This window comes from Phyllobates terribilis, unplaced genomic scaffold (assembly GCF_046119375.1).
Source record: "Phyllobates terribilis strain yellow unplaced genomic scaffold, ASM4611937v1 Scaffold_8__6_contigs__length_399053987, whole genome shotgun sequence".
Lineage (NCBI taxonomy): Eukaryota > Metazoa > Chordata > Amphibia > Anura > Dendrobatidae > Phyllobates > Phyllobates terribilis.
The window spans coordinates 285,552,866-285,567,059 of NW_027362768.1; the positions used below are offsets into that span (position 1 = coordinate 285,552,866).

General features: G+C 45.9%; 1 protein-coding gene across 2 annotated transcripts in view; it reads left to right on the forward strand.

Annotated features, from left to right (window-relative positions):
- CACNA1I (calcium voltage-gated channel subunit alpha1 I) overlaps positions 1-14,194 on the forward strand; it is a 737,039-nt gene that overhangs the window by 600,275 nt on the left and 122,570 nt on the right. For both annotated transcript variants that reach the window (XM_073644335.1, XM_073644336.1), the window contains exon 25: positions 5,560-5,669. In XM_073644335.1, coding sequence (XP_073500436.1) covers positions 5,560-5,669 — 110 coding nt within the window. The remainder of the gene's footprint in view (positions 1-5,559; positions 5,670-14,194) is intronic.

A 14,194-nucleotide genomic window follows, 5' to 3' on the forward strand; every position in this document is an offset into this window, starting at 1 on the left:
AAGACAAACACACAACATAGAACATAAAGGTCCGAAGACCTAGCTAAACTGACTGAGATAGGTAACTAAGCACCAAGCTAGCTTAAGAGTAGAAATTACAATGAAGTCCAGCAAGGTCAGGAGGGCGGAGCAGGACTAAATAGGCAAAAAAAGTCATGTGACCAGCAAGATAGAAAAAACCTAACAGGAGAGTTCTAACAGTACCCCCTCTTCTATGAGGATCCTCCGGATCCCCTAGGCCCAGGCTTATCAGGAAACCTCTTGTGAAACGCTCTGACAAGTCTGGAAGCAGAAACATCATCCGCCCTCACCCATGAGTTATCCTCGGGTCCGAAACCCTTCCAAGTGATGAGATACTGCAAACTCCCTCTATACCGTCTAGAATTTAGGATGCGGGAAATTTCGTATTCCCCGTCCTCCACCACCGGAGGAACAGTGGCAGAGGCGTCTCCATCCGACACATAAGCTCTTTTCAACAGAGAAACATGAAACACCGGATTAATCTTCCAGGAGGTAGGAACCTCCAACCTAACAGCAGATTGGTTAACTACCTGAAGCACCTTAAAGGGCCCTACAAACTTGGGACCCAATTTTTTAGAAGGAACCCTCAACCGCTGATTCTTAGAGGACAACCAAACCATGTCACCAATAGCAAACAAAACCTCTTGCCGTTTCCTATCAAAGTACCTCTTAGATTTTTTGTTAGCCTCCTGAAGATTACCACGCAGATCCGTCCAAACTCTCTCCAAATCACCGGAAAAACTCTCCTCCTCAGGCACAGCCGATACCAATTTGGAGAATGACCCAAAAGACGGATGTCTCCCAGAACAACAAAAAAAAGGCGAACAACCAGCAGAAGAGGATGTATGGTTGTTAAGAGCAAACTCAGCAAGTGGCAGAAACTCAGACCACCCCTCCTGATTGTCTGCCACAAAACAACGCAAGAACTGCTCAACATCCTGATTCTTCCTTTCTGTCTGGCCATTAGACTCAGGATGATATCCGGATGAAAACGACAAATGAACTCCCAACCTGTCACAAAAAGCACGCCAAAAATGAGCCACGAACTGAGGTCCCCTATCCGAAACAATGTCAGTAGGAGCGCCATGTAGTCTGACAATTTCCTTGACAAAGGCCTTAGCGAGTGTCTTAGCGCAGGGCAGTTTGATGAAAGGAACCAAGTGACACATCTTGCTAAAACGGTCCACGACCACCCAGATGACCGTGAAACCCTCAGAGGTGGGAAGGTCAGTAATAAAGTCCATAGTCAGATGTGTCCAAGGTGCACTAGGAACCTCCAGAGGGCAAAGCAACCACGCTGCAGGAGTATGTGAAGACTTAGATCTAGCACACACCGTACATTGACGCACCCACTTAATGACTTCCTTCTGCCATCCAGGCCACCAAAAACTGCGACCCACAAGTCTCTTGGTCTCAGAAATTCCTGGATGACCTGCCAACCGAGACTCATGACACTCGACAAACAAATCTCTCCTAAAGGTCCCAGGCACAAACAACCTCCCATGGGGAGTGTTAGATGGGGCATTCTCCTGTGCTTTAAGAATCTCATCTTCCAAAACGGAGTCCAAAGCAGCAATCACAACACCTTCTTGTAAAATGCTCCCCTCCTCCTCAGCACCGACCATGGGAGAAAAGCTGCGAGACAAAGCATCAGCTTTAATATTCTTGGTACCCGGGATGTAAGTAACGGAAAAATTAAACTGCGAGAAAAAAAGTGCCCACCTAGCCTGACGGGCATTCAAGCGCTTGGCAGCATCAAGATAGATCAGATTTTTGTGATCAGTGAAAACCTGAATGGGAAATTCAGCACCTTCCAAGAGATGACGCCAGTGTTCAAATGCGAGTTTAATAGCCAGCAATTCCCGATTACCAATATCGTAATTAAGTTCAGTTTCATAAAAAATTTTTGAAAAAAAAGCACAGGGATGTACTCCATCCTTGTTTTTCTGAGACAACACCGCACTGACCCCCACCGAAGAAGCATCAACCTCAACCAAAAACGGCTTAGTCACATCAGGCTGCATAAGGATGGGAGCAGAGCTGAACCTCTCCTTTAGAAACACAAAAGCTTCAATGGCCTCAGTAGTCCACTGAACCGCATTAGCACCTTTCCTGGTGAGATCGGTCAGTGGTTTGACAATAATAGAAAAATTTTTAATGAATTTTCTGTAATAATTGGTGAAACCCAAAAACCTCTGTATCGATTTCAAACCAATAGGCCTAGGCCATTCCTGAACAGCTTGAACTTTCACCGGGTCCATCTCAAAACCCTCGCTGGAGATAATGTAGCCCAAAAAACTAATTCTCTGTACAGCGAACTCACATTTCTCCAGCTTAGCAAAAAGCGAATTGTCAATTAATAACTGTAATACCTCACGTACGCTCCGCCAATGAGACTCCAGATCTGGTGAATAAATCAAAATGTCATCCAAATACACAACCACATTTTTGCCGATCAAAGGTCTAAGGATGTCATTAATAAGATTCTGAAAAAATGCTGGAGCATTGGTAAGACCAAAAGGCATAACCAGATTCTCAAAATGACCCACAGGAGTGTTAAAAGCAGTCTTCCATTCATCACCCTCCTTCATGCGCAACAAATTGTATGCCCCCCGGAGATCAGTTTTAGAGAACCACTTGGCCCCCACTAACTGGTTAAACAAATCAGGAATCAATGGCAGTGGGTAAGGATTGCGTACAGTAATTATATTAATCTCACGAAAATCCAGACAAGGACATAAATCGCCGTCCTTTTTTTTAACAAAAAAACATCCAACAGCCAAAGGAGACTTGGAAGGCCTAATGTGACCGGCGGCCAAGCTTGTCTGTATATATTCCTCCAAAGCCTTTCTCTCAGGAATAGTAAGATTAAATAAACGACTTTTAGGAAGAGTCGCTCCAGGGACAAATTCAATGGTACAATCATAGTCTCTATGGGGAGGCAAAATTTGTGACTCCTCCTCATAAAAAACTCTCCAAAAATCCTGAATAGGTACAGGTAATTCCCCTTTTTCCACCGCAGCAATACGTCCATTACAACACTTGTCATAACACTTAGGGCTCCAGGACTTAATTTCATTGGTAGACCAATCCAGTACAGGATTGTGCAATTTTAACCAGGGCAACCCCAAAACTACTGGAGAAGGCAAATTATTTAATACTACCAAATCCAAATTTTCTTGGTGAATACCATGAATAGTGAGGGGAAATTCACAGACCTTGTGAGTAACACTCTTCAAGGGAGAGCCATCGACAGAAACCACAGCAATAGGGGATGACAAAAGTTTGGGTTTTAATTTAAGTTTTTCCAAGAATCCCCCATCAATCACATTCAGAGTAGAACCACAATCCACAAATACCCAAAATTCAATTAATTCTTCCTGAGCAGCAGTAGTAGCAGAAAGAAGTACACCCTTAGTGTTTAAACAGGCTATACGGGCATAACTGACCTTTTTGTTTCTTTGTTCATACGAAGCACACAGTTCTTAATAAAATGGTCAGATTTCCCGCAATAAAAGCACAAACCTTCAGAAGACCTGCGGTCTTTTTCCTGAGAGCGGGGTGCCATCACCCCAATCTCCATCGGCTCTCCAATGTCAGAACAGACCCTCTCAAGACTCGGAGCTGACATGGCAGAGGATTTACTCTCATTAACCCTTGCATGCAGTCTCCTGTCCACCCGTATAGCTAATTGCATTGCCTCCTGCAAGTTTCCAGGTGTGGGATAAGCAATCAGCAAATCCTTAACCCTTTCACCTAGCCCCGCAAGAAACAAACTTTTCAAAGCTGAATCATTCCACCCCACCTGTGTAGACCACCGACGAAAGTGAGTACAATATTTTTCCACATTACCTGATCCATGCCTCAAAAGTCTCAATTCAGTCTCAGCTGATGAGACACGATCAGGATCCTCATACAACAAACCCAAAGCAGAAAAAAACTATCCACTGATCTAAAGCATGGATCACTAGGTTGGAGAGAAAAGGCCCATCCTTGAGGTTCTTTTCGCAAAAGTGACATTATGAACCCTATGCGCTGTGATTCATCACCAGAGGATCTGGGTCTCAAACAAAAATACAACAAACAAGCATTTTTAAAGGAAAAAAATTCTTGTTGATCACCAAAAAATAAATCAGGCAAACGTACCTTTGGCTCCACAAAATGTGCTCCAGAACAGCTACTCACGTGTTGTTGGAGCTCGGCCACCTCCAGAGAGAGTCCCTGCAGGCGTTGAGCCAAATCCTGAACCGACACCATGATGGAAACTGGAAGTCTTTCCTTAGAGATATTTTTGGGCTGGACTTACTGCTATGATCTGCTACAAGCACTAAGGAAAGAAAGGAGATCTGTCCCTACCATAGAACTAAGCTAGATCCCTACGATGTAACGGGGAACCTGATCCTGCGATCAGATCCGCTAAAGTCCTCGGCTAGTCTGTACAAAGACCTTTAGATGCAAGAGAGGGATCCCTACAAGAACTAGGGACTGGGATAAAGTTGGACACCTCCTAGCAGAAATTGTAGCAGTAAAAGACAAACACACAACAAAGAACATAAAGGTCCGAAGACCTAGCTAAACTGACTGAGATAGGTAACTAAGCACCAAGCTAGCTTAAGAGTAGAAATTACAATGAAGTCCAGCAAGGCCAGGAGGGCGGAGCAGGACTAAATAGGCAAAAAAGGTCATGTGACCAGCAAGATAGAAAAAAACCTAACAGGAGAGTTCTAACACTTTTCAGTACACCGCCTAGATAACCAAAAAGAAATGTAAAATATTTTTTAATAAAATTCTGTTGTTGTTATCATTCATGATGGCATCTTGTTGATTCATCAAGGAATATTCCTCTGTGTAACCAAAGCGCCTTCCAAGAATTTTGCTTATAAGTTTACTTAGTTGTTAAAAAGGTGTTCTGATGTAGAGGTAGCAACATGGTTGGAACCTTCAAGAATTAATTGGATTCTCTGGGAAACAGAAGAAGCGTGTGGATGAACCTGGTCTTCAAAGTGAGTTAGACACTCAGATGTCACTTTTCCTCTCTGGCAGTTAAATCAAGTTCAATAAGGGGAAAGTCAACTTTAATAAGTAATAGAATATTTGAAAATATTATTTATCAAAAACCATGAAATCCCAGAATAACCATAATTTTAATTTTTATTTCATAAATCAATAGTATACATGATAATAAGCAACATTGTAATATATCTAATCAGAGAAATCTGTTTTGTTCTCCTTCTGGATTGATCTTTCTCTCTGAGTTTACAGATAAAGTCTGTGTTCAGTGAAGACAGGCTTTCACATTACTGAGATAGCAGATGGCATTTGGTGCTTATAAGGTTCTATAGAGAGGGGAGGGGGGAGAGGAGGGAGGAGCTAGAGGCAGACACAGACATTCTGCTGCAAGTTCTCCTGAAAAGGACAGCTACATGCTAAATATTTCTTGCACATGTTTGATGTATTATGTGGAATATTATGGTATGGACATTTTGTAACATTAATCTCTGGGTGAGAATTGTTTATTGTGATTTTTTTTTTTTGCAGTCTCTAGAAATTGCCCTGAAGTACTGCAACTACATGTTTACTACAGTATTTGTACTTGAAGCTGTGCTGAAGTTGGTGGCCTTTGGATTTAGACGTTTTTTCAAGGACAGGTAAATGGTTTGTTCATGGGTATATGTACAGTACCTACACATGGTAAGGTTTTTCTGATGCAATGATGAGTTGCAATAATTAGAAAAGTTGACAACTTGAATTAAAATCACACACAGGATTACAGTGACTGCACCTGTCGCCGTCAGTCAGGTTTTGTGGTATAGCATAGTAAGATCTTTAAGTGGCTAATGTATTGTGCGGGCTGCACTCTGTCGTGACACTGTGGATCTCAAGTAGTGATGAGAGAGCATGCTCGCCACTACTTGGTACTCGGCCAAGCATCATTGTGCTTGAGTTGCTCGGCACTCGTCGAGTATGTACGGGGTTTCCCGGAGGGAGCTCGGGTCCCCTCCTTGCATGTTTGGCGCTCTTTAGAGAGCCAATGAACATGCAGGGATTGCCTGTCACACACTGTAATGCCATAGCCATGTTGGTTGTGGCATTACAGTGATTGGCTGGCCGCACAGCATCATCAGGTGTATATAGGACCGGGCGCCGCCATGCTCATCACAGTCTATTTTGGAATCAGGCAGAGTAGGGAGAGCAGCTGCTGCGTCAGAGAGAGATTTGCTTGTTTAGAGTTAGCATAGGTATTCCACAACATATATCTATAATATCCATCTGAACTAACAGTCCTTCTGAGGACTAATCCAGCTGCATATAATCAGTGGTGATAGCAGGATAGCAGGAGTTAGGCAAGCAGGCAGTGTATGTGGCAGACTGCAGTGCATATAGCAAGAGGGTCCACTGCACGTCCTGCTAGTCTAGGTATTCCACAACATATACAGTATATATATATCAGAGCTAGGCAGGCAGGCATGTGTATGTGGCAGACTGCAGTGTATAATACAGCACAAGAGGCTCCATTCTAGTTCTGTCTGCTGCTGCTGTTACAGATATTTCTACAAATAGCCCCAGATATCAGGGGCCAGTGATAATTATTTTTTTGATCTTAATCTTGATTATTTGGTTAAAAAGCAATCCAGAGAACACCGTTTTTCTGCTCCATTTCCTTGTTGCCACAGCAGAATTCAGCCAGATTCTTTCCATATTACTGCGATAAAAATCCAGAAATTTGTAGTGAACGTGGAAAATATTGGCCTCCATTTAAATTTGTTGCAGTGTGTCAGTGAAGTTATTGACACCAGGTCGCTCTGAAAAATAGTAACTTACAGGCCAGCTATTTAAAACTGTGGTTTTCCGCCACACTTATCACATATAAGTTCGCTCTAAATTCATCCATTTCTGGCCTCCAGATAAATTTTGTTGCAGCGTGTCAGTGAAGTTATTGACACCAGGTCGCTCTGAAAAATAGTAACCTACAGGCAAGCTATTTAAAACTGTGGTTTTCCGTCACACGTATCACATATCACTGCGGTTCAAATCCAGCCATTTGTAGTGAACGTGGAAAATATTGTCCTCCATTTAAAATGAGCAAGGCACGTGGCAAGGGATGGGGAAGTGGACGTGATGGTGATGATGGTGCATGCAGAGGACTTAGCCAAGGCCTTGGGCAAGCTGAAATTGTGCCACAACAAACACCCACATCTTCTCGCTCGACCTTCCTGTCCTAATTAATAGGGGGCCGCAGAACACCACTATTGAACACAGAGCAGTGTGAAAAGGTTATTGGTTGGATAGCAGATAATGCTTCCAGTCACTTAGCTACCACCACCACCCTGTCTTCCACATGGTCAAGTCTCAGTAGCCGTGAGTCTGGACTGCATATTCCTCACCCTGATCCTCCTTCCTTCCTTGGAACGCAAGCGCATATACACAGCTAACACCTCAAAGGCCACTCTACTAATTTCACACGTTTCGCGAATGCTTGCTCTCGAAATGTTGCCTTTTAGGCTCATGGAGATGGAAGCTTTCCATGACCTCATGGCGGCACCCGTCCCTCGGTACTCGGTCCCCAGCCACCACTATTTCTCCCGGTGTGTCGTCCCCGCATTACACAAGCACGTGTCCCACAACATTAGCCGTGCCTTCAACAACGCAGTTACTGGGAAAGTCCACCTAACCACGGACACGTGGTCAAGTGCTTGTGGGCAGGGATGGTACATCTCGCTGACAGCACATTGGGTTAACATAGTGGAAGCTGGGACCCAGTCGGACCTTGGGACTGAACACGTCCTTCCGACGCCGAGGATTGCGGGCCCTGGGTGTTAGAACTCTCCTGTTAGGTTTTTTCTAGTTTGCTGGTCACATGACCTTTTTTGCCTATTTAATCCTGCTCCGCCCTCTTGGCCTTGCTGGACTTCATTGTAATTTCTACTCTTGAGCGAGCTTGGTGCTCTGTTGCCTTTCTCAGTCAGTTTTGCTGGGTCTTCGGACCTCTATGTTCTATGTTGTTTGTTTGTCTGATTTCTGCTACAATTTCTGCTAGGAGGTGTCCATCTTTCTCCCAGTCCCTAGTTCTTGTAGGGATCCCTTCCTCACATCTATAGGTCTTTGTTCAGACTAGCCGAGGACTTTAGCGGGTCTGATCGCAGGATCAGGTTCCCCGTTACATTGTAGGGATCCAGCTTAGTTCTATTGTAGGGACAGATCTCCTGTCTTTCCTTAGTGCTTGTAGCAGATCATAACACTGGGTCAATTAGGGTTGCCTGCACATTCTACAGCTCCTGCACCTCCTCCTCCTCTTCAGCATCTATCTCTGAAATTACCACATCAGTCACAAGCTAGAAGCACTGCAGTACTGCCTCGGCCAAGTGGCAACAGGCTTTGTTTAAGTGACAAAGCACACAATGCTGAAGAGTTGTGGACAGCTCTGAAAGAGCAGGCAGATCTGTGGCTCACACTGCTGAACCTACAGCCAGGCATGGTCATGTGTGACAATGGCCAGAAACTGGTGGCGGCTCTGAGGCGAGGCGAGCTCACACACGTACCATGCCTGGCCCATGTGCTTAACCTCGTGGTTCAGTGGTTTCTCAAAACCTACCTGGATCTGTCCGACCTGCTTGTCAAAGTACACCGTATTTGTGCCCATTTTAGAAAGTCAGCTACAGCTTCCGCCGCTCTTGCCGTGCTTCAACAGCGTTTGCAGCTTCCGGCTCACCGACTGGTGTCTAATGTCCCCACGCGTTTCAACTCTACACTGCAGATGTTGGGAAGGATTTGTGAGCAGAAGAGGGCGGTTGTTGACTACCTGCATCAACAAGGCCTTCAGTATTCAGGTCAGACTCCACACATAAAACCTCAAGAGTGGACATGTAGGTCAGACATGTGTACCATCCTCCAAAACTTTGAGGACTCTACCAAGATGGTGAGCGGCGAGGATGCCATAATTAGAGTCACCATCCCACTTCTTTGTCTTTTGAAATGCTCTCTGCTCTCAATTAAAGAGGATGCATTGCAGGCAGAGCACGATGAGATGGAGCAAGGAACCATACAGGGTGATTACCTCATCTCATCCCAATGTGGATTGGGTGACAATGAGGAAGAGGAGGAGGAGGAGGAACAAGAACAGGAGCTAGTTTGCTGCGCTATAGACGGTACTACCTGCAGAACTGCCATACCTTCTGTTCAGCGTGGATGGCCTGAGGACAGAGAGGAGGAGGATGAGGAGGAGAGCATGGTCAGTCATCCTCTTGGTGAGGACACGGAAGGCTTGCCTCTTTGCAGTCTGGCACACATGGCTGAGTTTATGTTGCACTGCCTTTCCCGTGACCCTTGCGTTGTCCAAATTTTGGGGGACAGTCATTTTTGGTTGGTAATGCTTGTAGACCCACGCTACAGGGAGAACTTTCTGTTTCTTATTCCCTAGCAGGACAGGCCTAATAAAATGGTGCAGTACGAGAAGGCCCTTGTTGCGGAATTATTTAAAAATTCCCATCTGAAAACGCTGGCGGCACAGTTCGCTGGACAACCAAGAAGTACAGGCGAGACCGCCACAAATGCAATCCAGCAGAGGCAGGGGAACACTGTCAAAGTTCTGGGACAGTTTTCTTAGACCCTCCCATCGCACAGGCCATGAGGCGCGGGGTACTCTCACAAGGAGTGCAAAGTTTCGGAAGATGGTGAAGGAGTACCTTGCCGACCGTACCAACCTCCTCCGTGATTCCTCTGTGCCTTATAATTATTGGATATCCAAGCTGGACACGTAACATGAACTGGCTGTCTATACCTTGGAGGTCATGCCCTGCTGCTAGCGTTTTGTCAGAGCGGGTTTTTAGTGCCACAGGTGGAATTATAACCGATAGGCGCATTAACCTGTCAACTGAAAATGCTGACAGGCTGACTCTTATGAAAATGATCAAGGGCTGGATTGGGGCCGACTTCTCAACACCACTGAATGATAGCAGCGTAACAAACTCAAATACATTGTTTTTTTGGGGGGAGGTCTAACTCTATTCCCATGCACCTCTGTCTTCATACCCAGACATGGGTATACGCTTCCTGATTTTGTCTGTTTGCTCTTGTCCTCCTCCTTCTCCGCATCCTCATCCTCCTCCACCATATCACCACTATCTGTACCATATCAACATATCTACGTCTCTTGCAAGGGTCATTAGATTTCCTCCAAATTTTTGGCAGCCGTTGCTTCACTGCATAGGAAAACACTATGGGAGACCTAGTTCCTAATAATGGGAACATTGGTTTAGGAGGCTCTCTGACCTCTACGTCTCTTGCAAGGGGCATTGGAGTTCCTCCAATTTTTTGGCAGCCCTTGCAGTCACTGCATACACAATAACAGTATAGGAGACCCACTCGTTAATAATGGGAACAACAAAGCATAGCCGGCCGATGGCTCTCTAACAATAGCGAGGGCCGACTGCTGGCCCTTTAAGAATAGTAAGGGCAGCCTGATGAGCCTATAAATATAGGTTTGTGACTTTCAGAGTCCCTCCATCATAAATAAAACAGGATGTGTCTGATGATGTGTCACACACCACATGGCCAGATAAGGTTGTAAAATGTTAAAATGACATTTCTCGGTGAATGCATTTGTCTTAAAAAATAACATAAAAAAAACAACACAGTAGGATCTTTCTTTAAGAGAAAAACCAGAGTCGTCAATGTAATCTCAATGTAACCACATTGTTCAGCTCCTGCACCTCCTCCTCCAGTTCGGCCTCCATCTCCGAAAGACCACATCAGTCACAAGCTGAAAGCACTGCCTTGGCCATGCGGCAACAGGCTGTGCTGAAGATAACATGCTTAATGCTCACCGCTGCAAAGTTGTTTAAAAGCTGTAACACAGCAGGCTGATCTGTGGCTCTCACTGCTGAATATACAACCAGGCATGGTCGTGTGTGACAATGGGCAGAACCTGGTGACGGAGAAATGACGGCTGGAGTAGATACAGTTTCCCAAAAGTCAGTCCTTTCGCCGAGCTAAAAAATATGGCTGTGGTGAAATACAACTCACCGACAATCTGTGGACTGGCTCCGTACCGTCCCTGGCCACATTCACTTGACGTCGTGCTTGTGGTTAGGCGGTCCTTCCCAGTAAGTGCACTGTGGAGGGCACGTGTAATGTTGTGGGACCCATGCTTGTGGAAGGCGGAGACGACACGAGGAGAAATAGTGGTGGCTGGGGACCGAGTATGGACTGCTGGCCGCCATCGCCATGAGGTTGTGGACAGCTTCCGCCTCTACGAGCCTAAAAAGCCACATTTCATGTGCAAGCAGCTTTAGAGGACTACCTGGGAGAAATGACAGCTGAGTAGATACAATTTCCCAAGTCCTTTCACCAAGCTAAAGAATATGGCTGTGGTGACATACAACTCTCAGAAAAAAGCTGTGGACTGGCTCCGTACCGTACCTGGCCACATTCATTTGACCACGTGTTTGTGGTTAGGTGGTCCTTCCCAGTAAATGCACTGGTGAGGGCACGGGTAATTTTGTGGGACCCGTGCTTGTGGAAGGCAGAGACGACACCGGGAGAAATAGTGGTGGCTGGGGACCGAGTATGGACATCCGGCCGCCGCCGCCATGAGATTGTGGACAGCTTCCGCCTCCACGACCCTAAAAGGCCACATTTCTAGTGCAAGCAGCTGTGAAAAAATTCTCAGCATAGTATTGCAGCCTGAGGGCGGGTGGGTGGCAGGCTGCATACTTGCGCTTACATTCCAAGGAATGGGGTAGGGACAACTGAGCGCTGCCCTGGGACAAGGACATGGACGGGGGTTGTTGCAAGTCTGCAACGACAGGTGCATGGCGGGAGGCATCTTCGCATGCGCCAAGGATCAGTTATGATGGGCACACTTTTAGGCAATGACCTGGGAGTCAGAGATGCTTCCAGCGGTCTTCCCCATGCTGTTCCCATGTCTTTTCAGCACTGTATGCATGTATCTGATGATTTGTCACACATCACATGGCATTTTTGTTTTTGGTTATTTATTTTGCAAAAGTGCAAAAACGCATCAAAAACTCTACATGTGAACATAGCCCAAGGTATGGAGGTGTATTTTTGTCATTTCCCTGGAAAGGATGTTCTTTAACATATTTTCCAGGAAAATCCGCTTTGGTTTAGTTTTTGCAAGTTTTATTGTGAGTCCGTAAAAGTGGCGTAATACCTCTGACAACGTTGTTGACAGCCGTAACCTGGGTGTCAGAAATGCTTCCAGGGGTCTTCCCCATGCTGTTCCCATGTCATTTGAGCACTGTTCCCATCGATTTGAGCAAACATTATGCCCTCTGTAGACCGCCGGGAGGAGCCACTGGAAAAATGCTCGAGTTTACCATAGACTTACATTGAGCCCGTTACTCGGACCAAGCACTCGAGCATTCCAATTTGCTTGACCCAAGCAACATGTACCCAAGCATTTTAGTGCTCGCTCATCACTAATCTCAAGGTGATGGGCGCCCATCAGTATGACTCTCAGCATAATGTATTTTAATTTTTCCACCACCATGGATATATTGCTTGGGTTAATGTGATGCCACTACTGTAGAATATTCCTCCATGCACCTACGCCTGATAGTCTCATTACATTTCTACTCACATGTGATATGCTTACTGACAGTTTAGTTAGTGTTAATTATGTTAAGAAATACACTGTCCATCAGTGGGATCTGTGGACCGTAGCATTACAACAAAAAGTTACATTGTGGCAGATGAAGCTGATTATCGTAGCTTTAACTAATCATCTAATATACTCAGTTTGCCAAATGTAGATATTGTCCAAGCTAAATTCAATAAAATCAATGTGAACAAAGACCCCAACTCAGATTTGCTGCTCCCAAGAGTTCTTAGGGAGCTCAGCTCAGTTATTGCTTTGCACCCATACATAAATTTTAGTGTCTGGCACTGTGACGAGTAACTGGCGGAAAGCTAACGTGATGCCCATTTTCAAGACAGACTCTAGGTCTTTTCCAGGTTTTCTGAGGATCTCCTCCCAGACATGGATCAGGGCATCAGTGAGCTTCTGGAAGGTCATTGGCGCTACTTGACAGCGTCGGATGTACTGATACTGTCACATCTCCCCTAGGACTTGCTCCTGCAACATCTGCTTCTGTCGCCAGGCGCCGCCGTAGTCACTCTGTGGGTGTTGCTGGTGATAGAAGAGACATCAGAACCAAAGGCTCTGGACTGTGCAGGTTCTGTCCATCCATTAAGATTAGCGTGGCTGGGACCTGCAGTGCTGTCCAGTCTGACAGTAGTTGTGTGTGCTGTCTAGCTGGAATTATCAGCTCTCTTTTTCAGCCTATTGGAGAGCACCACACCATATTTAAGCTTGCACTTTACTGCTGGAAGCTGACAGATACAGTTCTGTGCTCCTACGGTTCAGTCCTGTTAGTTCAGCTCCAGTGTAGTTTGTGTTACAACAGCGCCAGCACCTCTGCACGTGTCTCCTTCATCCCCCTGCAGGGACGTCGGCAGGTTCACTTACCTGTCCGAGCTCCTCTAGCATTTTTCTCCTTCCAAGGCCTGCGCATGGCGTGCAGGTCTCCCGGGAGAATGCTTAGGGTGCCCGTGCGCGCATTCCCTGCTTATTAAAGGGGCCGCGTGTGTTTCTGAAAATGTCACCAGCCCATTGGTGGGAGACATTAAGTGTTTAAGACACCTTCTGAAAAGGGGTGGTGCCTTAGCAACTCAGTATTCTGTGTGTTACCAGCTTCCAAGTTGTAAGGTCCCTGTACCTGTGGGCTCTGAATCTGATCCTGTCCGTCCTGTTTACCTAATCCTGTTCGCCCAGTCTGCACCTGTTCCAGTCCGTCATGCTGTACCTACATCCGAATCTTCCCTGCCTCTGCTTAGTCCTGTTCCTGATCCATGTGAACCAGCACTTGTGTACCTGTCCCTGTGATCCCGTACCTGTGGCTGTCCCATGTTCCTGTACCTGTCCTGCCTGTGCCTGAATTCCACATCTGTCTACCTGTCATATCTATCCTGCTTATTCAGTTCCTGACCGTCCCTGTTCTCCTGCTCCTTTGGGGGTCATCTGCCATGGCTCCGGCATCTGTTCTGGAGTAGCACCTGGTGTCCATCTGGGTTCAAGTCTAACCACACCATCCGGGGCTCCAGTGAAGAATCAGGTGTTCGCTTAGTTATGCCCCTCCAGGCTCTCCCCAGA